The 26,524-nt window shown below is 42.9% G+C and overlaps 2 protein-coding genes across 3 annotated transcripts in view; both read left to right on the forward strand.

Annotated features, from left to right (window-relative positions):
* Nucleotides 1–903, forward strand: part of LOC137305345 (synaptotagmin-1-like) — a 116,241-nt gene extending 115,338 nt beyond the window's left edge. For both annotated transcript variants that reach the window (XM_067974183.1, XM_067974184.1), the window contains one exon: nt 151–903. In XM_067974183.1, coding sequence (XP_067830284.1) covers nt 151–360 — 210 coding nt within the window. In that variant the 3' untranslated portion in view covers nt 361–903. The remainder of the gene's footprint in view (nt 1–150) is intronic.
* An 8,458-nt stretch (nt 904–9,361) lies between these two features.
* On the forward strand, nt 9,362–21,832 carry LOC137305346 (dynein axonemal assembly factor 3-like). The gene is made up of 12 exons (XM_067974185.1): nt 9,362–9,408; nt 11,694–11,789; nt 13,037–13,179; nt 13,832–13,925; nt 14,040–14,197; nt 15,240–15,416; nt 16,274–16,396; nt 17,264–17,386; nt 17,844–18,129; nt 18,595–18,709; nt 19,076–19,150; nt 20,196–21,832. Exons 2-12 carry the CDS (start codon nt 11,708–11,710, stop codon nt 20,341–20,343), a joined length of 1,524 nt encoding a protein of 507 aa, XP_067830286.1. The 5' UTR covers nt 9,362–9,408; nt 11,694–11,707; the 3' UTR covers nt 20,344–21,832.
* The last annotated feature ends 4,692 nt before the right edge of the window (nt 21,833–26,524 follow it).

The raw sequence follows: 26,524 nt of genomic DNA on the forward strand, positions 1-26,524 counted from the left end.
GCAAATAAACCAGTCCCTGGGATTTGGGACAGGATCAGACTGGGACCAGAATATCTAGGCTAGGACCTCCAGTTCAGTATAGAAAGCTGTGTCTTGCCTTATGCTATATCGGCAGTAACAATTTTAGCTTTTTCCCCGTTCATCTTCCAGAAAGTCCAGGTGGTCATTACCGTACTGGATTATGACAAACTGGGAAAGAATGAAGCTATCGGCAAGAGTTTTGTGGGATGCAATGCCACCGGTGCTGAGCTTCGACATTGGTCTGACATGCTTGCCAACCCTAGACGGCCCATTGCGCAGTGGCATACCCTCCAGCCTGAAGAAGAGGTCGACATTGCCCTGGGAATCAAGACGTCATGATATCACTCTCAGTCCTTTAGGAGTTGCAGTAGTTGAATAAGCTTTGAACAGCCGTTTGTTTTCTGTGGCTATTTGTAAAATATATCACAAAAAAGTTTGTCGACGAACCTAGACATGTACCTGTTTCAGGATGTCACAGTATGTTCAGAATAACCTTGAATAAGCCCAGGTGTTTCTCTATTTTTCAGGCAGTCTGTGCTCAATGATTATATTTCAAGGGCCTGTTTTTATCCCAGACCTGGTTGTATTGTTATTTCCATTCTATGATTGTGTAGCGTCGTGCCTCTATTGTAAGGAGAAAATTGGAAGGAAAGAGATCAAGAACAGCAAAAAAAAGGATGACAGAAAAAAAATTTGAAAACAAAATAAAAGAAATAAAAAAGACAAAGGAGATGGAAGGAAGGAAAGAAACAAGAGAAAACAGAAAAAGGGAAAGGACTGTACACCGACCCCTAAAAACGTGATCAGAGACTGCAGTGAACAGGCAGAATTCTATTTTGTGAACAGAAGTTTGAACTGTTGAATAAAACTTAAGGTATTGTTCCTCATGCTTCTGTGACTGGTGGTATTGATTGGAACCCTGCTGTTTGATGCCCTTCTCCTGTTCAAACAATGAAATAGCAATAGACCTACATACTCTACAACATTCCCACCACAGTCATATCTGTCACTTCTTCATTTCATCAATCACACAAGTCTGAGTCATCTTAATCGGGTAATTCAGTCCAAGAGCAAGATGCAGCAAAAAAACATAACCCGTTTTCTTTTCTATAAGACTTCAAGTATTCTTTAAATTGAATGATAGAAAGGTAATTTGAAATATCTTATGACTAATTTAGAACAGCATTGCAGGCTGTTTAGTGTCACCTGAACATGAGCTTCACCAAAATGACTGCAAAAGTCTCGAGTCAGGCATATGTTCAGGGGAGTAGATTGATAGTCACACCAAATGGCTCCAGAGCCCATAAAATGATCAGTGAAGGGCTTTAGAGTCTATTAAATGATGAGTAAATTGGAATTACAGATAAAAGACCTGCTGCCAGTCCAGATGTATCTTTGAGGCCTCTGAACTCTGCAGCAAAGGTAGCTGTAATTTTCGAGAAGAAATAAAATTAAATTTGTAGAATCATACAATTTAATAGCACAGAAGGAGGCCATTCTGCCCATCGTGCCTGAGCCGGCTGTTCGACAGAGCTATCCAATTACTCCACTCCCCTACTCTTTCCCCATAGCCCTGCAAATTTCTCTCCTTCAAGTATTTATCCAATTCCTTTTTGAAAGGTATTATTCAATCTGCTTCCACTTCGATTTCAGGCAGTGCATTCCAGATCATAACAACTCACTGCTAAAAAAAAATTCTCCACATCTCACCTTTGGCTCTTTTGCCAATCACCTAAAATTTGCCAATTACCTTAAAATTCTCCTCCAATTTAATTTTTTTTAGATGAACACTATTTCAGTTAGACCCCATAATGTGCACTTTTTTCAACAATATCAGTGACAGGGATGTTACGCAATATTTGTCATATATAATAGTGCTTTTGCTCAGTGATCTTTAGACGATTTTCTCCATTATTTGGATATCAGCGGAGCAAATGCATCCTCTCCATAACTGTAGCCCGAAATTACTGTTGGCAAGGTCAGTGGGCGATCGCTCAATGCATTCTTATGGCATCCATCTGCTACTTTAGTGGAGGCATTAATCCGTTTATTTTAAACAAGTTAACCTGTGGGTTAATATAGCGGATAGAGGAATGTCGTACAAACGTGTTAATCGTCCACTGACCTCGCTAACAGCAATTTCAAGGCTTGCGCCTCTCGACTCTGTCCATCCCCAAAACCACATCCCAACACCCCAAGGCACAACTCATCAGGCCACCTACTATTTCATGCGGCCTGACGCACTGAGTATTTCTGTAGACAGAACTATGCGAGGATCAGATCCAAATCAGAGCACTTTGGTTGAGATAACAGTTGAGTACCATTCAACACTTTTGTGCAACTCAATAGCATCTAGAAAAATGGCATATTTTAATGTAGAAATTGGGGTAATTTTAGTGTGGTTTCCTGTTGTCACAGGGTAATGAGCTTAGTTACAAGTACATAGTGGCTAATGGGGGACCTCATTAAAATGTATAAAATATTAAACGGTTTGGATGAGGTGTTCCCAGGATATTACTTCTAAGTAGGGCAAGCCAGTGGGATAGAGAAAAGTAAACTGAAAACCAATTTCAGGATGAACTTTACACAAAGGGTGATAAATGTTTGGGATAATGTGCTGGGTAGGGTTGCAGAGATTAAAGTGGATGTTAGGGTGGGAGAGTTAAGGTACTCGGCCCAGTGGTCCTTCCTTTCTCTACTAGACATTTCGGATTGTCTTAAGCATTTGCGAAACTATTTTGCAAACTTGCTTTCTTATTGTGTTAGGCTGTCCCCTTCAGGAGAAAATTGATCATTGCAGATGTTATAATTTTCTGTTCTGATTTTCAACATGTTTTAAATCCTGATTTCCTGTACTGAATTCATCATTTCTACATGGATAAATGTCTTTTTTTTTAATTCTTCCTTTCTCTTTTGGGGAGTCTCCCTGCACCAAGCAGGTGGGAGGGCAGACCATAAGAGATAGGAGCAGGAGTAGGCCATTTGGCCCTTCGAGCCTGCTCCACCATTTAATGAGATCAGGAAGCTGTGGAAGCTACATCATTAAATAAATTTAAAACAGAAATAGACAGTTTCCTAGAAGTAAAGGGAATTAGGGGTTACGGGGAGCGGGCATGAAATTGGACATGAAGCTGAGTTCGGATCGGTCAAGGCCCTGTGGGTGGTGGAGCGGGCCCAGGGGCTGAGTGGCCGGGTCCTGCTCCTACTTCATGTGTTCTTTGGATTTGAGGTTAGGATCAGATCAGCCATGATCTTATTGAATGGCGGAGCAGGCTCGAGGGGCCGATTGGCCTACTCCTGCTCCTATTTCTTATGTTCTTATGGCTGATCTGATTTTTACCCCAACTCCACTTTCCCGCCTTTTCCCCATATCCTTTGACTCCCTTGCTGATCAAAAATTTGTCTAACTCAGCCTTGAATGTTTTCAATGACTCAGCCTCCACAGCTTTTTGGTGTAAAGCATTCCAAAGGTTCACGACCCTCTGGAAGAAGAAATTCCTTCTCATTTCTGTCGTAAACGGGCGACCCCTTATTCTGAGACTCTGCCCCCTAGTTTTAGATTCCCCCATGAGGGGTAACATCCTTTCAGCATCTACCCTATCGAGTCCGCTCAGAATCTTATATGTTTCAATAAGATCTCCTCTCATTCTTCTAAACTCCAATAAGTATAGACCCAACCTGTTCAATCTTTCCTCATAAGATACCCGGAATCAACCTAGTGAACCTTCTCTGAACTGCCTCCAATGCAAGTATATCCTTTCTTAAATAAGGGCACCAGAACTGTATGCAGTACTCCAGGTGTGGTCTCACCAGCACCCTGTACAGTTGTAGCATGACTTCCCTGCTTTTATACTCCATTCCCCTCGAAATAAAGGCCAATATTCCATTTGCCTTCCAGATTACCTGCTGCACCTGTACGTTGACTTTTTGTGTTTCATGTACGAGGACACCCAGATCCCTCTGTACCACAGCATATTGTAGTATTTCTCCATTCATATAATATTTTGCTTTTTTATTTTTCCTCCCAAAGTGGATGACTTCACACTTTCCCACATTATAATCTATCTGCCAAATTTTTGCCCGTTCGCTTAGCCTGTCAATATCCCTTTGTAGACACTTTGTGTCATCTTCACAACTTGCTTTTTAATCTATCTTTGTATCATCAGCAAATTTGGCCACAATATACTCTGTTCCTTCATCCAAGTCATTGATATATATTGTAAATAGTTGAGGCCCCAGCACTGATCCCTGCGACACCCCACTAGTTACAGATTGCCATTTTGAAAATGACCCTTTTATCCCGACTCTTTGTTTTCTGTTAGTTAGCCAATCCTCTATCCATACCAGTATATTACCCCCAACACCATGAGCTCTTATCTTGTGCAGTAACATTTTATGTGGCACCTTATCGAATGCCTTTTGGAAATCCAAATATACTGCATCCATTGTTCCCCTTTATCCACCGTGCCCGTTACTTCCTCAAAGAACTCTAATAAATTTGTCAGACACGATTTCCCCTTCATAAAACCATGTTGACTCTCCTTGATTGTATTATGAGTCTCCAAATGTCCTGCTACTACTTCCTTAATAATAAGACAGGCTGGAGACCGGGTTCCAGCTCGAAAAATGGCCACTTAGGAGAGGCAATTGGCCTGCTAATATTGCCTCCCAACCTGGTTCTGTTTAATACCTTTCTCTTGACGGACACAGTTCAGATTGAAACATAGAAAATAGGAGCAAGAGTAGGCCATTCGGCCCTTCAGGCCTGCTCTGCCATTCAAAATGATCTTGGCTGATCGTTTAACTCAGTACCCTGTTCCCGCTTTTTCCCCATATCCCTTGATCCCTTTAGCATTAAGAAATATATCTATCTCCTTCTTGAATATACCTAATGACTTGGCCTCCACTGCCTTCTGTGGTAGACAATTCCACAGGTTCACCACCCTCTGAGTGAAGAAATTTCTCCTCATCTCGGTTCTAAATGGCATACCCATATCCTGAGACCATGACCCCTGGTTCTGGACTCCCCAGCCATCGGAAACATCCACCCAACATCTAGTCTGTCCAGTCCTGTTAGAATTTTATACGTTTCGAAGAGATCACCTCTCATTCTTCTAAACTCTAATGAATATAAGCCTAGTCGACCCAATCTCTCCTCATACGTCAGTCCTGTCATCCCAGGAATCAGTCTGGTAAACCTTCGTCGCACTCCCTCCATGGCAAGGACATCCTTCCTCAGATAAGGAGACCAAAACTCCACACAATACTCCAAATGTGGTCTCACCAAGGACCTGTATAACACCATGTGGGGAATTGTCACCAACTAGTGACTATCCTTCCTGAGGGAGAAGAGGGAACTAGTGAGACATTCCCAGTGCAGTACTGAGGGAGTGCTGCACTGCCGGGGATGCCATCTTTTGGATGAGATGTTAAACCGAGACCCAATCTGCCCTTTCAGGTGGACGTAAAAGATCTCATAGCACTATTTGGAAGAAGAGTAGGGGCGTTCTCTCAGGTGTCCTGGCCAAAATTTATCCTTCAGCAAACATCACTAAAACAGATTATCTGGTCATTATCACACTGCTGTTTGTGGGACCTTGCTGTGCGCAAATTGGCTGCCGCTTTCCTACATTACAACAGTGACTATACTTCAAAAAGTACTTCATTGGCTATAAAGCACTTTGGGACGTCCTGAGATTGTGAGAATTGCTATATAAATACAAGTAACTTTTTGAGTTGAATTGGCTCCAAGATGATGTACCTGGCGATGGAAGATTGGAACTGAGTCAACTTTCCAAAGCAAACTAAGTAAGCCATGCAAAATTAATTTAGCTGAAAGCCATTTGAGAGTGATATTTTGCTGAAAGACATTTGATTCACCATGTCAGCCAGGGGTATCCAAGCTAATGTCTTTATGGGCCGCATAGGCCCATGGAGCCTCAGGGGCCATATAAAAAGAAAGAACTTGCATTAATATAGCACCTTGCACAACCTCAGGACGTCCCAAAGCACTTCATAGTACTTTCGAAGTGTAGTGACAGTTGCAATGGAGGGAAAAAGGGCAGCCAATTTGTGCACAGCAAGTTCCCACAAACAGCAATGAGATAAACAACCATAACTTGCATAGCGCCTTTAACGTAGTAAAACATCCCAAGGCACTTCACAGGAGTATTATCAAAGAAAATTTGACAACGAGCTATACAAGGAAATATTAGGGCACGTGACCAAAACCTTGGTTAAAGAGGGAGGTTTTAGGGAGCATCTTAAAGGAGGAGAGAGAGGCGGAGAAGTTTGGGAAGGAATTCCAGAGCTTAGGGCCTAGGCAGCTGAAGGCACGGCCGCTAATGGTGGAGCGATGAAAATCAGCAGTGCATAAGAAGTCAGAATTGGTGGAGCGCAGAAGTCTCAGAGAGTTGTAGGCCTGGAGGAGGTTACAGAGATAGGGAGGGGCGAAGCCATGGAGGGATTTGAACAGAAGGATGAGAATTTTAAAATCGAAGTGTTGCTGGGCAAGGAGCCCATGTAGCTCAGCAAGCGCAGCGGTGATGGGTGAACAGGACTTGGTGCAAGTTCAGATACGGACAGCAGAGTTTTGGACAAGCTCAAGTTTAAGGAAGGTGAAAGGTGAAAGGCCAGCCAGGAGGGCATTGGAATAGTCGAGAGGTAACTAAGGCATGGATGAGGGTTTCAGTCGATGAGCTGAGGCAGGGATAGAGATGGGTGTTGTTATGGAGGTGCAAGTAGGCAGTCTTAGTGATGGAGAGGGTACGGGGTAGGATGCTCGGCTCAAGGTTAAATAGGATGCCCAGGTTGCAAACAGTCTGATTCAGCCTCAGACAGTGGCCAGGGAGAGCGATGGGCCCCGATATTTACGGGGAGGCAGGGAGGGAGCAGGGTGGAGATTTAGCGGCCGGGAAACCCAGATGTATGGGTTTCCCAGAGGTCCTGCCGAATTTAACAGCAGGACCTGGTTTAAATTTTTTGAATCCGTTTCCCGGCCGCAGCCAGACAGATTGAGAGTCTGACTGGCTGTCGAGTCTGTAGGCTTGCAGCACCAGACCGTAGTCTAGGAGCAGAACTGAGGGGGGGAGAGATTGCGGGTCAGACATCATTGGGGGGGGCGGGGATTGAGTCAGACATCGGTGGGGGGTTGAGTCGGAGACTGTTGGGAGGGGTCCAATCGCGTGGAAGGGGGGACAATCGTGGGGCCCGATCGCGGGAAGGGAAGCAGGTCAGCTTGGTGGGCCGGAGTGAAGCACTCCTGCTCTCCCTGGCCCACAAGCAGTGCTGGAAACGCACTTACCTGTTCCAGCCGTTCTCGCCTCCCTTCAGCTGCTGCGTTTCCCGAGGCCTGGGAAACTTGGTCGGCCAGCATTAAATCTGAAAGAGAGCTAAAATGTTAGGCACGCATCCTCATTAAAATATTTAAATTCAGGACCCGCCTCCGGAGAGCGGGTTAGTCATCCACCCTCCAACCCACCTCCATTAAAACCGAAAGTAGACGGGTTGAGGTCGAGTTTCCCATTTTTTTATATTTAAACCCCCCCTCCACCTGCCTCCCCCCGCTTAAAATTACACCCATGGAGTCAGTGGCTAGAGAATGGAGTTTGTGGCACAATAAGAGCACATCAGATTAAATCTGCTCCTTGTATAGTGCAATCAGGCAAATTGCCACTTCATACCAAGTAGAACAAAAGGGCTTTAACATTGAAATGCAGCAAATTTAAATTTGTAGGCACCTGAATCTGTGGAAATGTAGCAAAAATTTAATTGACAGCAAACATTTCCTGATTTACAGTATTCCCTCTACTGATGTTGGGATATTCTTAGAGCTATGTCAACATTGTAATTTGCCCCAACCGCAATTTACTTCACAGATAATCTTAAATTCTTGGCAGGCTCCGAGGCAAAAAGAAACTTTGTATAATCTTTACTCAGGGGATTTACTGGGTTGAGTGCTGGCCATAATAGAACAGGTTGTGCGCAGTCTTTACAAGGCTTGATGGGACTGAATGACCATTTCTCACTGCATTATGTTCTCAACCCATTATTTCTGATCGGTTCCTAAACTGTGGTCTGCGTGTTGTATTACCAAGTAAGTAGAGACATGACTCGGAGCGGACCAACTGATTGCCTTCAGAGTGGTTGGATGGTAATTTAAAAACAATTTAATGTGTGTGAATGGCAGAAAAACCCCTCAACACGAAGGTGAAAATATCTTGCATTTACATGGTGTTTTTCACAATCTCAGGACAACCCAAAGTGCTTGACGACCAATGAATTACTTATTGAAATGTAATCAGCGTGGTTATGTAGGCAAATACTACAGCCAATGTGCACACAGCAAGATCCCACAAACTTGTAAGTGAAATAACTGTCCAGTTAATCTGTTTTGGTGGCATTGGTTGTGGGAGTTATGTTAGCCAGGACACTTTTTTTTCTACCAAATTAGGCCCCCCTTTTATAAGGGGGGGTGTGGGGTGTGCTTAAGAACGAAAAACCAAACAGACCAAAACCAAGTTTTCAAATTAAAACTTTATTATCCTCGTCCAGGATGCATTCCAGCCCCTGCGGTGCCCACCGGTCGCGGAAAGCCTCAAGCGTACCGGCAGACACCGCGTGCTCCATCTCCAGGGCCACCCGGGCGCGGAGCAACCCGCGAAAGAGAGGTTCTTTGAACAGTGCCATGGGATCCTTTACATTCACTCATACACCGCTAAAGCAGGTTAATTGGTCATTTATCTCATTGCTGTTTGTGGGATCTCGCTGTGCCCTACAACGTGGTTCCTACAGAACAACAGTGACTGCACTTCCAAAAGTACTTCATTGGCTGTGAAGTGCTTTGGGATGGCCTGAGGTCGTGAAAGACGCTATATAAATGCAGTTAATTTCTTTCTCTCATACTTGGTAATATGCAAATGTGATCCAGTTCGATGTATGTCAGTCGTATAATAAATAACCTTTAAATGGGTTAACAGTCTCACTCTGTTTGATGAAAGGCGTAAATCTCATTCCCAATGTGGACAGCTCTGTCTGAGAGAGACTAAGTCATTACCTTCTGTCACGGTTGTCCAGGGCATCTCCTCACGGTGGCGCCGTCTTGGGGACAACGCCACCTTCTCCTGGTCGCGGCGCCGCGCTCGCGCCGGTAAACGCAGAGAGCGCGAGCCTGCGTTTCAAATCGCACACCCGCCCTTGTTTTCAGTTGGTGAGCTCGTTACCAAGGAGACCGCGTCCACCCGCGCCGACCGAAAGTCCCGCCCCTGCCTCATTGGGATTGGCTAAATTGTCTTGGTAACTGGAACATTCCGGCCAGCAGGGAGTTTCGATTGGTGCAGCGGGCTGTTCATCAAACGTGGGGCATCCGATTTTATCCTTCGGCACGCTGTGAGAATTTGCACAGTTTTATGTCGTCCTATTTGCTTATTTTCGAAAGCGCGTGTTAGTTGCTGGCCCTGCAGTGCTGTGAGAACTGCTTTCTTTTTATGACTGGCAGGGGAAGGTGGTAGATGCTTATCAGGCTGTCTGGTATGGTACATGGGCAGAGGAGAAGCAGCTTGACTGGCGTTGGGGGTTGATGGACTGGCGTTGGGGGTTGATGAACTGGCGTTGGGGGTTCATGGACTGGCGTTGGGGGTTCATGGACTGACGATGGAGTTCATGGACTGTCGATGGGGTTCATGGACTGGCGTTGGGGGCCATAGACTGGCGTTGGGGGCGATGGACTGGTGTTGGGGGTTCATGGACTGACGATGGGGTTCATGGACTGTCGATGGGGTTCATGGACTGGCGTTGGGGGCCATAGACTGGCGTTGGGGGCCATGGACTGGTGTTGGGGGTTCATGGACTGACGATGGGGTTCATGGACTGGCGTTGGGGGCCATGGACTGGTGTTGTTTTGCTGCTGATGCAAATTCATTGAAAACCTTAATTAATGTCTCCTCAAGACAGAACTAAGTCACAAAAATTGGATTGTGTTTTAATAGTCAAGCATTTAGTGCCCAGTTTACATTTTAGAAATTTCCAGAAAAGTCGGTCAAAACCATGAAGCCTGATCCACAACTGACTATGTGGCAACCATTGTGTGAGTGTGTGATACACATACGGGATGCTCTGTCTGAGATACTGCTTGTGAGCATGTTGCATTCTATCTTCCTGCACTGTTCCATGCAGGCCTTATTTCTACAAGTGTTACATGGAAAGGAATCCTCCAGAAAATGAGTCCACTATAGTTTTCAACATAACAGTATTAACAGCACCATCATATTTGTTTAGCACTTTTAATATTCAAAACATTCCAAGGCATATTAGGAGGTGTGAAAGAAAGAAAGAACTTGCATTTTACAGCACTTTTAATTAATTCAGGATGTCCCAAAATGCTTCACAGCCAAGTACTTCTGAAATGTAGTCACTGTTGTAGTGTCATTGAAGGCTTGGGAGAAAAGATGAGTTTTAAGAAGGTTTTTAAAGGAAGAGAGAAAAGTAGAGAGGCAGATGGGCCTTGGGAGAGAGTTAAGGAGAGCAGGGCCTAGGTGGCTGAAAGCTCTGCCAGGGAGGGAGCTGCACGAGGTCAGAGTCGGAAGACTAAAGGGTGAAGGACAAAAAGTAGATAAGCGTTTTACATTTAATGCATTGGGTAACATCGTCAGCAAGGATGGGAGTGATGGAAGAACGGGACAGTGTGCGACGAGACATGAGCAGCTGCATTTTGGACAAGTTGGAATCTATGGTTTGGATAAAGGAAAGAGAACGTTGGAAAAATCGAGTCTGGAGGTGACAAAAGCATGGATAAGGGTTTCAGCTGAGGATCCCATTTGCAATGGGGCCAGAAAATGGCTGCAGCAGATCCCAGAAACCTGTTGCAGGATAGCACTTGTGGCAGACACAGTGTTGCCAGTAACAATTAAATGAATTATTTTGTTTTTTAAATTTGGCACTAAAGCCGATGTAATTGTTCATCAATTGTTTGCACAGGTTTGGGGACCAATTAAATTGTAAATGGCTGTCGTAGCATAGCATTGCTGGGTGTCTGGGACAAACAGACATCCCTTGTGTCCAGCATTGCTATGGTGCAAATGACAGGAAATATGCCAGATATCTAATTTTGCATAGGCTTATATTGTATGTTTCCTCATCACTTCCAGGTGGAAATCTTGGAAACAGCAAGGGCAGGTGGGGAGATGGCAGTTTGGCTCCCACTGCATTTTCTGCCCCAATCACTCAACTTATGCTAGAGAACTGGGATAACTTAGCAAAAATCTAGGCTGTGTTTTGAAATTGTGGTTTAAAGATGGATATGTTTGTGAATTTATGCCACAATTCATCTTTGAACAGTATATTCTGAAATTAGTAAAATGATGGGAAGAAATCAACCTTTTTATTTCTCTTAGTTGAATCTCCAAGACTTCAGTATTTACTGTAGCTGGTTGTGTGGATAGAAGCTTTGACTGATGGAGATGAGAGTTCTATCTGACAGGGGTTAAAATCATGCATGTGTTGAGTCAGCATCAAATAGAAGAGAGATAACCTCTGCCAAATGCTTTCCTTGGCTCTTGGGAGACCAGTGATTGAAATTTAAAACTCTGGAAAATAAAATTGGAAACTTTGTTTTCTATAACTGAGTTGATGCAATGTTGTGGTGTATTTAATATAATTGTTTTTATATTCCTCAGTCTGGTATTAAGAGATGACTGCCTGTGGGACCGGGGAAGGGTTTGGAGTAGTGACCTGGTGGGGGTTCAGCCCAGCAATGGATTTCCAAAGAAAAGGTGAGAATGAAGTGAAAATCTCAACAAAAGTCAAACATAGTAACTTCTATTTTTCTTTAAACTCTGCATCGTTTCGGCATTGTAATGTAGTGTGTGGAAGTGGGGTCACAATCAGTTGATGGTGGGATTGAGTGGTGCGGTTGCCTGTCACTTAACTCTGCCTGTCCCATTGTAGTGATTTTGTTTGGGTCCTGGTAGCTAAGTCCAGATTGTGATGAAGGAGCAGCACATGAAATGGAGGGAAAGCCTGTTTCATCTGCTTCCCATTATAAGCACTCAATGTTTTTAAATCAATTTATATTGTTGGGGCAGAGTGGGAGCAAAGGAGTGGGGCTAGGAATATTTTAAAGTAAGTGTTTACTCCAGTTCACAGTGGCATCTTGAGGTGTAAGTATGTGCTAGGAAGATTTTGCAAACGACAGTGGGGATTGAGGAACAGGACCAGACTGGGAATATTTATAATTAGAAGGAAAATCCCTATCCAAAAGCAGACTAAGTGAAGGCAGAAAAATGGGGATACTAGAATCCAACATGGAAGAGAAAAGGGATTTGAAAGAACTCTGGTAATGGACCCATTTAACATTGAAAACCCCATTGGAACTGTTGACATGGGGCCTTTGAATGGAAAGATGATGACATATCGATTTTAATAATATATAGATGATCTTTTAGCTGGACTAATTTGCAGGCAATTGCAGACAGTAGATGCAATAAAAGTCAGATGCCTGGCTTCCAAACTGAAGTCTAAAGTGTATTTGTGTTGGATACTGGTCTGTCTTCTGCCATCACACTATAATCAATGATGCTGCTACTGATTTGTTTTTGAGTAGGTGTTGTTAATGCATCAGAATATTCTAATAATGAGTTTAATCAGTAGTCATAATCGAGGCAACAGTGCATTCATGTACCACTAGCAATGCCTGCAATCTATACTTGGAGAGATACTTCAAGTGAGCTTATAAAAGTCTTTGAAGTAATGCTGGAAAAAGCATGATAAAGGTTTAGATTAATCGGCAGCAGTTGATTGCATTACTGAAATAAATGGGCAGGGGATCAGTGTATTGAAGCACCAGTGCACTATGCAGCAGCACTGATGGGACACAACTGTGACCCATAGAGGGGTTCTTATCATCAGAAAAATAATGCCTGCTTAAAACTCACCTCAACCCGATTCTTCTAATTGCATCTGGTGTTATTTGAATCTTCTAAATACTGCATTTTGTAACCTTGGCTTTCCTTATTCTCAGGTTTAACTGTTTCAATGGAAGCTCTGAGCTCAAAAGAAGATAATGTTCCAGAACTGAATGTTCTCATGGTTGGCGCTGGTGACAGCCGACATCTCTTAACAACTATCTGCCGAGCTCACCGCTGGCCAAGGAGAAAGATTAATGTAAGTCAAGAACCAGAAGACAGCAGAATCCTTTTTGATTTGATTTTTCCTTCCTTCCTGGATTCTCGTTGTGATACCAGTCCACTGGTGCTGACTGCCTAGGCAGTGAGTGTCATCAAGCTATTCAGCTCTAGAAGCTGAGCCAATCTTGTCCTTGCCCATTGTTCACAGATGTGCCCTTTCCAGTGAGGCTTCAGTCTCTCGATAACCAGAAGTGGGAACACTGGGTTTTAATTTCCTATTTCCCCCCCTCTTCCCTAGCCCAAGGTACTGAGGCCAATTGTGGTGGTGTTGGTGTGGGAGAACACAATTACTGGCCAACTTAGCTTGCTCATATCTCATTTCTTGCTAGACAGTCACAGTGGTCTTGGTGAGGATTGCAGCCTGGGGCATCCCTCGTGGCTGAAGGAGGCAGTCTTGTGGTGTGCTGATGGTAAAGAAAACACATGGGGTGGGGTGTACAGGGAGCGTGCAGAGTCCCCCACATATCAATATTTCCATTTTAATGGAGCTCATCTTTTTAAAATTTCTTTTTGCTAATACATTTTAAATGATGTTTAGCAATGAGCATAATATGCTGCTATTTATATTTTACGATCATATTTGCTCGATCCTATTGTACATTGACATTCTTATTTCTTCCTTATGCCAGTTCTACGTTGTGGAGAATAACTTGGAGCAGATAGGCCGACATCTTCTTTTTCTCACTATTGCTCTGGAACCCCCAGGACAGATGGGTTTACAAGGTATATGTTTATTTGCTATTCTGTAGTAAAATGCACCAAACTACACTCTTCTAATTCTCCAGTTGTGATGCTTTCCTTTATTTTAAATTCTTAAACGATTCTTTTTTTCTGCAGAAAAGAGTGAACTCCTGCTTGAGTTGTTTGGTAATAGTCTGATACGGAATCAGACTGCAACCTACCTGCAGGAAAAGGCTAACCTCTTCATCCACTATGTAACGGACCTTGATTACCTTCATAAGAAATTACCAATGGTTGACATGTCTGGCCTGAAGGTAGGAAGCTAGTAGTGTTTTGTTCTTGCGTGGCTCCGCGCCCCTTCCTACGCTATGCTACTTACAAATGGAGCATATGGAAGGCAGCAAATTTTTAAAAATATACTTGGGTATATAAGCATCCCCTTATGTTGCCTAGATAATCCTTGATCAATTTGGACTTAGTTCATTTAGCTAATTGTGTTATTTGTGGTAAGCTTACTATCCAACTTCATGTCTCTAATGTGCAATATCTGTAGGAGTGAGCATATCTGGAGACAGACCAGAAACAAATGATGTTATATACATAAATTTAAATGTGCAAATATCTCCTGAGCAGGCTTTCCATGTGACATTAGCCATTTGGACAAAATGGGCCTGCATGTCAGTATTACTTGGTTTTCTCTCTCTCTTTCTCTCTCTCTCTCTCTCTCATTCTTTCTCTCTTTCCCAATCCTGCGGAGGTTGACCTTACTATCGGCTTGTTTACTTCCTCCCCCTCTCTTAGCGGCTGGCTCTGTTCCACTGGTGCATCTAGGTGCATTCTATTGATTAGTTCACTCCACCCTCCTTTGGCTGGCTGGCTGGCAGTTCTCTGTAAGCCCCTGTAGACTGGCAATCTGATCATCATTCCCATGACCAGCTTTCCTGAGTTCCTGCAGTAGCTCCCATTGTAAACCCCATGATTGGTGGTTTTATTTTGTTTGCACTAAATTAGTGGATTATGTAGCTCTCTCTAGTACTGCCAATTCTCTTTAGCATCAAAATTATGTCTCATAGATTCAGCACTTTTGAACATGATGCTCATGCTTGTGAAAGATTGCATTGCAAGTCATCCAGGGAGTCACTGGTTGCACATTGTTGTGGATTCCAGTGGCAGAAGTACTTCAGTCCTGTTTGTAAGAGTTACTAGCTGCAATGTGCGTAATGAACCTTAAAATACGCTGTGTGAAGTTTGATGCTCTGGTACAAAAGTTATTTAGCAAGTCCTTTCCTAATTAGATCCATTCTTATAAGAGTTTGATTTTCAATTTTAAAGCTCTTTTTTTGCACCCTCTTGCAGTTTAAAGAGAGAGACCAGTTGGAAGCTACTTTTAAATTCTGGAGGAATCCGGATCAAAAGGTGTTTCAGATCAATAAGATGTGGGATTTACGAAACAGGCAATATTTGGGCAACCGATACGACTCTAAGCAAGGAGCCTATGATTGGGACTTGCATATGAAATTGCATGATAGAGGGGTAAGTATTAGAGCTCAGGGGGTGGGTGGTGCAATAACGTTAAAACCAGCCAAGCTTTTCGGTGATGAGAAGACATAAAATTCTCTCATTGGGATGGGTGGTGGACTGTATTCGAATAAACTCTTTTGATGTTTAAGATCTGGGTTTAAATCAAATTGCGGCACAGGAAATGAAGGTCCCTTTCTCTGGGTTTTGCGTGTGTTAACAAGAATCTATAGCTTCAGCAGATTGATAATGCAAGGCTGCCAAAATACTTGCTGAATGAATTCAAACATTAGAAGCCCTATAGGTAATGCACTTTTGTCGTAAGTAAAGCATCGCTGTAATACTACTGACTGAACTATATCCCATATTTCTAATCTGGATATTGAGGTGAATTTGGAGTTGGGAAACAGAAAGCTGAGGTGTTACAGTGCCACCACTGATGGGAGGGTGTAATATCAGAATGACAAATTTACAAAGGCAGTTTCAATTATACATTTGGATGTAGGAAACATTCAAATGGGGAAAGTTGACACAGGAAGTGTGTGCAGACCTAAGATTTTTAATATATTACTAATCAATCTCCTGTGGCATTTCACATGGGGAACCAAAACCAAGGGCAGTCTTCAGGTTAGGCAGGGTTAAAAGCTGGGGATTTAATTGGACCAGGGCACACAGACATAATTGAGTCTCCATTTTCAAGTCGTAGCTTTTATCCTTATTTTTATATTTCCATTATAAATTCCTATATGGGGATGATCTTGCTGAAAGCGTCTTCCCAACGGGCTTTTTTCTCATTTTACCAGCACTGAGTCATAAATGACCGTCATTGTGCAGTCCATTTTAAGATTGTTAATAATTTTGCCCTGTTGCAGGCTTGTGAAGTAAACAATCGACAGTACTACCAGTGGAGAGATAACGGCTTGGCATTTGAGGTTCGCGAGGGGTTGTACGACGTTCCTAACAAATCGCTGGCTTCTGGGCTGCTTATGAATTATGTACGTTCAACCATAAGTCAAGCATCTGTTTTGCAAAATTTGTATAATATTGAAAATGTCAGAAATTTAGGTTAAAAAAAGAAAGGGATATATTAGTAACTTTTGGATGAGGGGTTAGCTTTTATTGGTAATGGGGAGCAATGTTCTTTCATTATTACGATGGGTTTTAAAGAAGGAAGATAGCAATTCAGGTAAGTTGACCTGAAAGATTTGGGTCAGTAGTACTTCCGTCCCATCACCTGAGGTACTTATTTTCATGTGATCACATTTTCCAGTTCCCTTCCCTTGGAGGAAGATATCAGGTGCGTGCGTTCTCCTTCTATTTCACTTTCTTGATAATACACAACTGAGAGTATGCGTGCATACGTACGCACACACATATACACACACACGTATTGGGTGAGGATGAGTTCTGGAGGCAATGGGAAAAAGGTGCCCATCATGAAAGAAAGAAAAAGAACTTGCATTGTGATTGTGTTGCTATATAATTTCCCTGAAGTGAAGTGGCCGGGTGAGAGGAAAAGGAGATGATGAGAGTCATACAGAGAGGCATACAGAGAGTGAAATCATACAGAAAGAAAAAGGAGACCAAGAAAGACTTGCAGAAATAGTGAGGAAAAAGTCTGACATTATAAACAGATGACAAGAATAAATAGTGTGACAGCCATAGAGAGAGTGATTGAAAAAGTAGAAGACAAGTGAAAGGCAGGGAAAACGAGACAGATAGAATTAAAGAGTGGGAGACAAGCAGAGCCACAGTTACAGGAAGTAAGCCACAGAAATTTTATTTTTAATCTGTAAGCATTGTTACCAGACATCAATTAATTTCCCTAATTTCCTTATGAAGATTGCACTCTTTTCCTGCAGAAAGGGGAGAAGGTTCCTGCCCGTGGTTACTGGGGAGATATTGTCACAAGTCCATACATTGCATTTGGAATTGTAACTGAAGAGCAATCCCTTCTAAAGACAGCAAATGGCATCCATGTTAAGGTAACAAATCAATCCTTCTGTTTTACAACCATTATGACGTTGTTCACTTTAGCACTCCCTTAGAGAGTGAAGAATCCTGATAAAGGACATCTGCAGCGTACTTAGCTAGTTGATGAGATCCATATGGTATTCAAGTATTTACAAGCCCGGGTCCAGAAGTTGTATTAAAGAGAATGCGAGTCAGTTCCGACTGCACCAGTGTGACATTTTCATTTCCTAGGAGTCAATGTGCTCCCTATCTGAGTGAGATTGCTGATTAGTGCCAAATTAAGGGCAGTTTTGTGCCATGGGTCTGTGCCCGCTTGAAACTGATTGAGACTGGAATTCACTGAATTTCATCTACCTAGCATCAAAATAATGACTGCTTATGGCATTCCTGCATGTAGCCACATAATTAGGGCAATTAGTACATAATAATGAAAACCAATAAAATTTTTTGATTGTTTCTTTTCTGTAGACAGCACAGGATATCTCTCAATACAACATAATAGCCTTGTTCCACGAGCTAGTTGCAAAGGAGAGATATGTATTGCTGCCACTAACGGAAAAAGCCACCGTGAGTGAGATTACAGAAGAAGAGGAGGAGAAGGAAGCCGAGATGGTGAATGACCCTTCTAATACAAAGGACGAATCGACTCATAAAAGTCAACAGCCAGGGATTGTGATGGAGGAGGGAACAGTGAAGCATGACAAAGAGATGAATGGCACAGAGTCCAATGGAGGCCGTTGTACAGCTGAATATGGTACAGTTTACAGAAAAACTCAGGGGAGGGGATCAAACACAGAGCACTTGTTCAGTGGCTTGTTCCTGTCAATAATTAATTGTTATCTTTGATTTACACAAGTTGCATATTGAACGGGTGCTAATAGGTTAGAGGAAGACATCGTTCCCTATTTGTTGATCCTCATATATCTCTGGGTTAGCTCAAGACATCACTAGAGGAAAAGTACCAAAAGCCTGTGTCGCTCCTGTGGCATATTTCTGACTCCATGGTACTGACCCTGGGATCCAGGACTTCCTTGCATGCTGTAAAATCCTACCAACGTTCATAAGCGCTCATGTTGTTTTCATAATCTGTGCATGATTTGCAAGAAAGTTTGTTTTTTGTGATTGTTTTAACAGTGATACACATCTCTGGTTTCCATGTGTCGGCTTGGGTAGATGTAAGAAAATTCAGTTACTTAACTTTTTTTCTCTCTTCCCTCAGATTACCTCCCCCTGCCTGATGTGAAGATTCATTTCCTACCATTAAACTGTGCAACAGAGCTTCATAAGAAGAGCAAATACAGCAACCTATTTAATGTGATCTACTTCTCCTGCAGGTGAACTGCAGACGTTCTGTGTGTGTTTCATTTCTCTGTACCGTATATGTGTGTTGCAAATGCCTTTGTTGCAATAGCTCCATTAATGTGTTGCTGGTTCGACTCCAAAACACACAACACAAAGCACTCCTTTTTTTCACTTGCCTCCTTTAAAATGCTGTCTTGCATATTCTGTCTTCCGTATTTTCTCTTTTCCTCCCTTGTGCCCTTTCTTCTGCATTCTTTCACTATTTTTCTCACGTGGACTCTGCTCCATTGTCTCCTACTTTCTGTTGCTTGTCTGCTTCTTATGTTTTGCACTTTCATGCTATTTTTGTGTTTTTTCTCTGTCTGTATCTTTCTGTAATTTTTCTTATTTTTTTCCAGTATGGTTCACCAGCTGAAACCAGAGTTGAAGCAGATTGCTGCACCACAAGCAACTCTAATTGTGGAATTAGCAAAGTAAGTTTTTCATGGATTTTGATACTTCACTTAAATGGCCCTTTCACTGCTCACAGACATGATTTTAAGTCCCTCTCCACTTCCAATTGAAGGAAATTTTTCTGGTCTGACACATGCAGAAACCCATCGCTTGTTTAAGGGTCTGCAAACCAAACTGCTGAGAAATTCATTGGAAATATTTCGCCGTTCCTTCATCGTCGCTGGGTCAAAATCCTGGAACTCACTTCCTAACAGCACTGTGGGAGAACCTTCACCACATGGACTCCAACGGTTCAAGAAGGCGGCTCACCACCACCTTCTCAACGGCAATTAGGGATGGGCAATAAATGCTGGCCTCGCCAGCGACGCCCACATCCAATGAACGAATTTTTAAAAAATATACAGGTAATGTATCTGATTGCCCAATATGTAGTGCACAGCCTCTCTCCATGGGGACACACCCCGCTTACCCAAGTCCAGAGAGCTTAGGTACAGGTCAACAGAATCAAGGCTTAACGCACTAGGGTATTGCTGGAATTTAAACAACCAAAATCAAGCAGTCTACCAGCATAGAGCATTGGTTATGTTTTTGCTGCTCATTCAACAAGGATCGCCCCAGCATTGGTATCAAGGGTTACTTGCAGAGAGTACTGAAGCTCTATGCCTCCAATTGCTGAAATCATTCAATGGGTTATGCTGCATATGCTGAAGTCGAGAGGATGGTGGCAATGCACTCGCATGGTGGGCTGTGCTACAAACCCAGTTGCTCATGAGGAGCTCCTGGTACACAGCTGCCCACTTAGTGAGACCCCAAAATAAATAGTTCAAGCAAAAAAAAAAGTTTGCAGTGAACAACCAGGATTCAATGTCTTTAATTACCAGTGTAAATATTAAACTTATTTCATAAAAATAAAAAGAACAATGAGCACTATTTCTCAACAATTTTTATTAAGACTTTGAACAGTTGTTACTGGGCAGGAGCAGGTTAAAAGAGTCAGTGTTCGGCTCAGACTGGAGAATAGTGGGTAAAAGTTTGAAGTAATGTATACTGTTTTTGTTTCATAAGGTTTATGCTAGATCTCCGGAAGGAAATGATAACTGGGTTTGCCAACCGTGTGACTGAAATGGCAAAGGAGGCAGGCTTTGTGCCGTTTGGGAATGTGGATGGTGAGAAAGAAACATTTGCACGATTTGAACTAAAGGATGGCCCGTAACTTTGATCATCCAGTGTGAGGGCAGAGGTCCACTCAATAGAACAGGAGCATCAAACATCTCTAGTAGCAAGTATTGATTGTCCTTATGCTTTATGACCGCACTGGGACATTCTATCTGGAGAACATCAGGTCTAAGCATTTCTAACACTGGAATATCACTTTAAAACAACCAACTGAATGGATTATCATTTCAAGCTTGTCATGTTGTGATGGAAAATTATTACTTATAGCAATTTGTACATCAAAATTTAAGATTTTAAAACTAATCTAGAACGCAGTATGAAAATGGATTATTTCTGACATTGGCTGTGCAGTCTGAGAACATTTTGTTCTAATTGAAGGCTTCCCTGTGTCCCCATCAGTGCTGATTAAAACTCATTGGGAATAAATTGGATATCTGAAAGTGTCCCAAGAAGTGAATGACCCCACCCTCTGGGACTCCTCTTTTTACCCCCCTGCTCCCCTCCACACCCTACCTTCAGCTTCCCCTCCTGCTTCAAAAACCCCCTTACAACCCTTCTCTTTGAGTTCTTTTACCCCCAACCTCTTTTTTTCCCTCTTTTCCCACCTGCTTGGTGTCTGTTCTTTGGCCACTCTGTAAAGTGCTCTGAGATGTCTCAGGAGCGCTACGGAAATGCAAGTTGTTGCTCCACTGAATGTGGTGTCTCCATTCTTAAGTGTTTCTGTAGTGCATGCTGTCCTGCTAAATCCAGTGAGAAGTGTTGACAGCACATGTATCCCTCAGAATCCTATATGCTCATTTTTTCTTCTTTTCATTTCATTTTAAGCACCTTTATTCAAAGCAGCATCGGCTTCACAGTAGTGCTGGCACTGGAGGGTGTACTGTTTTGAGAGGTTAATGGGTTTCTTCATTTATCTAAGATTACACAGGACGAGCTGTCCAGGCAACAGAAATTCTATGCCATGGCTTTCTCAGCATTTGGTGTATAGACTGTACCTATGTGGAGATATGGGTATAATTATTCAGTCCTGATCTTTCTGTTCCCTCAATATGCAGGTGATATGTGATACCCTGAAAGTGATCCTCCTGCTCCTGCTGTTGCAACATCCAGCATTTGTACAGTGCCTTTAACATAGTAAGCATCCCAAGATGCTTCACATGGGAGAAATAGACACAGTAGTAGTAGTAGAATTAGGGGAGGTGACTTAAGGCATGGCCAAAGAGTTTGTTTTTGGGAAGGCTTTTGAGATTAAAGAAAGAAGTGGCAAGGCTCAGGGAGAGAGTTCCACAGAGTAGGACTGAGATAGTTGAAGGCTGTGCCACTGATTAGCAGAGGAAATGGGGGGTGCAACCATTGGATGGGGAGCGGCAACCCATAGCTTGCTGTAGATGAAAAAGAATGCACTGGTGGTGTTAAGCCGGTACTGGCAAGAAAGATCATCACACTTCCCTTCAGTTAAGAGACACTGGAGGTAATTTTAACTTTTGGTGATTGTGTAAAACGAGCGCTATCGGATGGGCCGCCCATTATACACCTCTCCCGATTTTCCTTTCTATTGAGGTCAGTGGAAAGGAAAATCAGGAGAGGTGTATCATGAGCGGCCAATCCGATAGCGCCTGTTTTACACAATCACCAAAAGTTCACATTATCCCCACTCTGTTTTGCAGATGTAACCTCAGATAACTGCATTCACTGTTGCATTCTGTTTGATTCACATGGACGTGCCCTGGTAGCATCATTATATGTTTGATGGGAGAAATTTCAGCTAATGTCTTATCCAATATAACTCTTGCCATTCCATATAGGATGGACCATGCCACGATGTCACTGAAACAATGCTAATGACTGGAATCAGTGAACAAAGTTGGGGCAACATTATTTGTCAAACGTTTCAAGTATATATGGCCCTATATTTGTATATTTGCATAATATATGCAAATGCAGTTCTCAACTGATTTGAGTCCTTCATGATTTCCTCTGTGGAGCAGCATCGAGATGGGATGTGCAGTGTGGCACGTGGAGACAGTAGGATCATGGATTGCTTGCATCTGTCTGAAGTAGGGAAGATAAAGCTCAGTGCATGGTACTGCAACATATGCACAGAGTGCTGTTCACTGGCCTCCTACTGCAAGTCTGATTTTTTTGAATGGTTGAAAACAGCTGACAAGATCGCCTGTTTTTTTCAAATATTAAATGGTAAATATTGCTTCGGAGTTTGATTTTAAAACACCTTTTTAGGGAGGAGGGGAAATCAGTGATTCACAGCTACAACATCGAGAAAAATTTAAAAGGTTATGGAGTGAGAGCAGGGGATTGAGACTAAGTGGGTAGCTCTTTCAGCGAGCTGGGACAGGTGCAGTGGGCTGAATGGCCTCTTTTTGTGCTATAAAATACTATGATTCTGATATTTTAAAAGAGGATTTTGGCAATTTATCAATGTCTGAAAAGTACCTTAAGATGTAATTGGTCCATTGTGTTTGCCTGTGTTCTTTTTCTTTCCCAAATGTAACAAATCTGTTCTCCCAAATAAATGCTGCTGGGTCTTGTCAGTATCTGAAAAGACTTTTAACATTTCTAATGTTGACTCGTTGTCAGAACAAAACAAGGAGCCTAGACCTGAATCATTAACCTCTTTTTTTTCAGATGCTGATTAGCCTTCTATGTAGTTCCAACATTTTAATATTTCCAGTATTTGCAGTTTTATTTCTTTTTATATAAGGAGGTATATTATTTATATATACTGCTGCAACCCTGATAGTGCCACCAGCAGGAGCCAAGTTGCACTGCAACCCCAATAAGTCGCAATGCCATCTGCAGGCAATAATAGCACTGCAGCATCACCAGCAGGCACCAAGTGGCAACACAGCCTTGATGCACAACTGCACCACTAGTAGGAGGCTGCACATTGAATATGTGAATTGCAGTGAGTTTCAGAATTACTATGTACCTTCTGGATCAAGAATGTAGTACCACACTACACCTACTAGTGGTGCTGCTGTTTATCAGGACTGCCGTACCTCTCGGCAGTACTGCGATGTTTCAACGAAAGTAGCATTATAATATTAGGTGTAATACTCTAGATTTCCAGTAGGCTGCATGTTTATCATGTGATCTATGTATAAATTGTTGCACTGAGCAGAACAAAATGACTGTCACTCAGGTCAGAGCAGTTAGTGCTGACACTCAGTGCTACAGTATGCAGGTTTGAGCCCTGCTCCATTCTGTTCCTAATCTGAGCTACATGGGGGGGGGGGGGAGGGGGGAGGGACATTGAGCCGATACTGTCGCATTTCCCTGTGGGGGAGAGGAAAGTAATGGAGGGTCACCCCGGGCAGTGAGCATTGGCACCTGTTGACCAGCCACAGGGGGCATTGGTTACAGCCTGCCTGGCAGTAACCTGCATGCCCACCCACATGATTGCAGAGGTACCGGAGGTTCTTGGGGATCGGATTCTACAATTCTGTCCATTTTTCTATGAAAATTGTAAATCAGTGGCCTTGCTGCAACTTGTTTTGTTCATTTCTTTTCCTCTCGCTTCTGAGTTAGAAGATTGTGGGTTCACTTCCCACTCCAGAGACTTGAGCAAAAAATTTAGGCTGACACTCCCCAGTGCAGTACTGAGAGGGTGCTGCCTTGTCGGAGGTGCTGCCTTTCGGATGAGACGTTAAACCGAGGCCCCATCTGCCCTCTGATGTGAATGTAAAAGATCCCACAGCAATATTCGAAGAAGAGCAGGGGAGTTCTCCCAGTGTCCTGGCCAATATTTATCCCTGAACCAACATCACTAAAAAAACAGATTATCTGTCTATCACATTGCTTTTTGTGGGACTTTGCTGTGAGGAAATTCACTGCCGCGCATCTCTACAACAGTGACGACATTTCACAAAGTACTTTGTTGGCTGTAAAGCGCTTTGGGATTGAGGTTGTGAAGGGCGCTATATAAATGCAAGTTTTCTCTCTCTTCTGATGATACTAACTCGTTCTGGGCTTTGATTCTGGGAGTTGAGGCAACCTTTGTATGCCTTATCCAAATGGCCATTCATTATGTTTGAGCCTAAACAGCGAATAGCAGGTTATTCACCAGGGGCGGGCATCACAGCTGAGCCCAATCCTGTCCACACACACACAAACTTACAATAGGGTTTATCAGAAATGGAAACATTAGCTGATTTTTCCATCTCTAATAACGGGGACACTGAGGCCTGTTGTAGCTCCCTAATTACTGCCCCAGTTGAGATCAGCTGACTCAACACAGACGGAGAGTGAACATGGGATCTTCTGGTGTGTATCAGCTGCCTGAGCGGCACCTTTACTCAGTGGACCATTAGGGAAAGCGGTCTTATGTTTAATAATGAGAAGGGATTTAGGTTTCTGAGCTGCAGCAGTATTTGGGACATTACGATTAGGCCCAGTGCTCCTGAGTGAGGGAGGGGAAAAATTTCATTACCATCCACTGACTCCTAGAAGTGCATGCATGTGGACATCAAGTGAGTTTTGGGCTCTGCTATGATGCCTTCCATGATTCAGTAGCTGGTGAACACTCACTGTCTAGGCTCACATATGAAAAATAGACACTTGAATGTGTAGCGGAGGGCTGCTGGTGCCGATAGCATTGTACCGCAGCAGCAGTTGGGGACTCCAAGGCAGGAGAGGAGAAGATTTGGAGGGGAGAAATCTGTCACTAAACATGTAGCTGATTTACACCTCAACTCTCGCACCACGAATGATTTCCACACCGTTCACCTGAGGAAGGAGGAAGCCTCCGAAAGCTTGTGGGATTAAAAATAAAATTGTTGGACTATAACTTGGTGTTGTCAAATTGTTTACAACCATGAATGAAGGCAAGTTGACATATTTACAGGAACATTTAGAATAGAAATCACGCACATTTTAACACAAGGCAAATCCCCAGCTCCGCAAACTTTTCTCACCCACTGCATCAAATCCTTTATAATCCATTGTTTGGCGTTTTATCCAATTTCAGCTCAGGTCACTCATCCCACATTAATCCGTTAGTTGTCTCTATATAAAAATACCCTGCACCTGTTTGAAATGTCCTTGATCCAACTCGATGGCCAAAAATAAAATCTTATTGTGTTAACCAAGAAGTCTAGTTGATGCTGTCGCCTTTTAAAGTTGAAACCTCGGAGGGAACTATTTCTATCACAGCTCTGGGTGACCGATGTCATCACGTATTCAATGGGTTGCATTATACAAAGACTGACTCACTAGAACAGGGAAGAGGTAAAGTGAGCTGTCTATAAAAGTAAAGTCTATCCCTATTAATGAGTTTGCATCAAAGATTCATATTTATTCCATCATTCAACCTATATCCATGCAGATATTGATTCTCATATCCATTTCCATTTCACAGTGTCACTGCAATCTGGAATTGTGCAGTGCATTTCCCAATATGGACCTTAGCCCTTCACTTAGGTTTTAAAATTTAAAAGTAAAACTTTCACATTATGGAATGATGTAGCTCAGAAAGAGGCCATTTGGCCCATCATGCCTGTGCCAGCTCTTTGGACAAGCTATTCAATCAGTCCCACCTCCCCTGGCCCCTGCTCTTTCCCCATACCCCTGCAATTTTTCCTTTTCAAGTATATATCCAATTCCCTTTTGAAAGTTACTATTGAATCTGCTTCCATCACCCTTTCAGGCAGTGCATTTCAGAAAAAAAAAATCTTAATCTCCTGTCTTGTTCTTTTGCCAATTATCTTAAATCTGTGTCCTCTGGTTATCGACCTGCTTGCCAGTGGAAACGGTTTTCTCTATCAAAACCCCTCATAATTTTTAATACCTCTATTAAATCCCCCCTTAACCTTCTCTGCCATAAGGAGCACAATCCTAGCTTCTCCAGTCTCTCCACATAACTGAGACATTCATGGGGTAATCCACCTCGGGAGGGAGGAATCCATAACAGGAACACTTAATGCTACATGAATGGCTATCCTTTTGGCTGACTATACTGGACGTTGCATAGAGTGGAACCTGTGCCTCTCATGCACCTGCTTCCTGCCTGAAGGACACTCTCTGGCAGCAAATGGCTTGAGTACAAATATTTCAGTTGAAAGTACATCGAGAAGCTCCCTCAATTGCCAGATGGTTAAAAGCACCAACTGGTGCGGCATTAAGCCACGCTGACTGGATTGTCCCAGGTTTGATTCTTGCTCTGTGCTGAGTTAGCTGAGCTCAGTTGGGGTTCTAATTGGCCT

Source organism: Heptranchias perlo, chromosome 40 (assembly GCF_035084215.1).
Source record: "Heptranchias perlo isolate sHepPer1 chromosome 40, sHepPer1.hap1, whole genome shotgun sequence".
In the NCBI taxonomy this organism is placed as follows: Eukaryota; Metazoa; Chordata; class Chondrichthyes; order Hexanchiformes; family Hexanchidae; genus Heptranchias; species Heptranchias perlo.

Coding starts and splice junctions, on each gene's coding strand:
- LOC137305346 (XM_067974185.1), top strand. CDS start 11,708: ATGACTGCCTGTGGGACCGGGGAAGGGTTTGGAGTAGTGACCTGGTGG. Junction 13,180..13,831: donor GGCCAAGGAGAAAGATTAAT/GTAAGTCAAGAA, acceptor TCCTTATGCCAG/TTCTACGTTGTGGAGAATAA. Junction 17,387..17,843: donor CAAATGGCATCCATGTTAAG/GTAACAAATCAA, acceptor TCTTTTCTGTAG/ACAGCACAGGATATCTCTCA.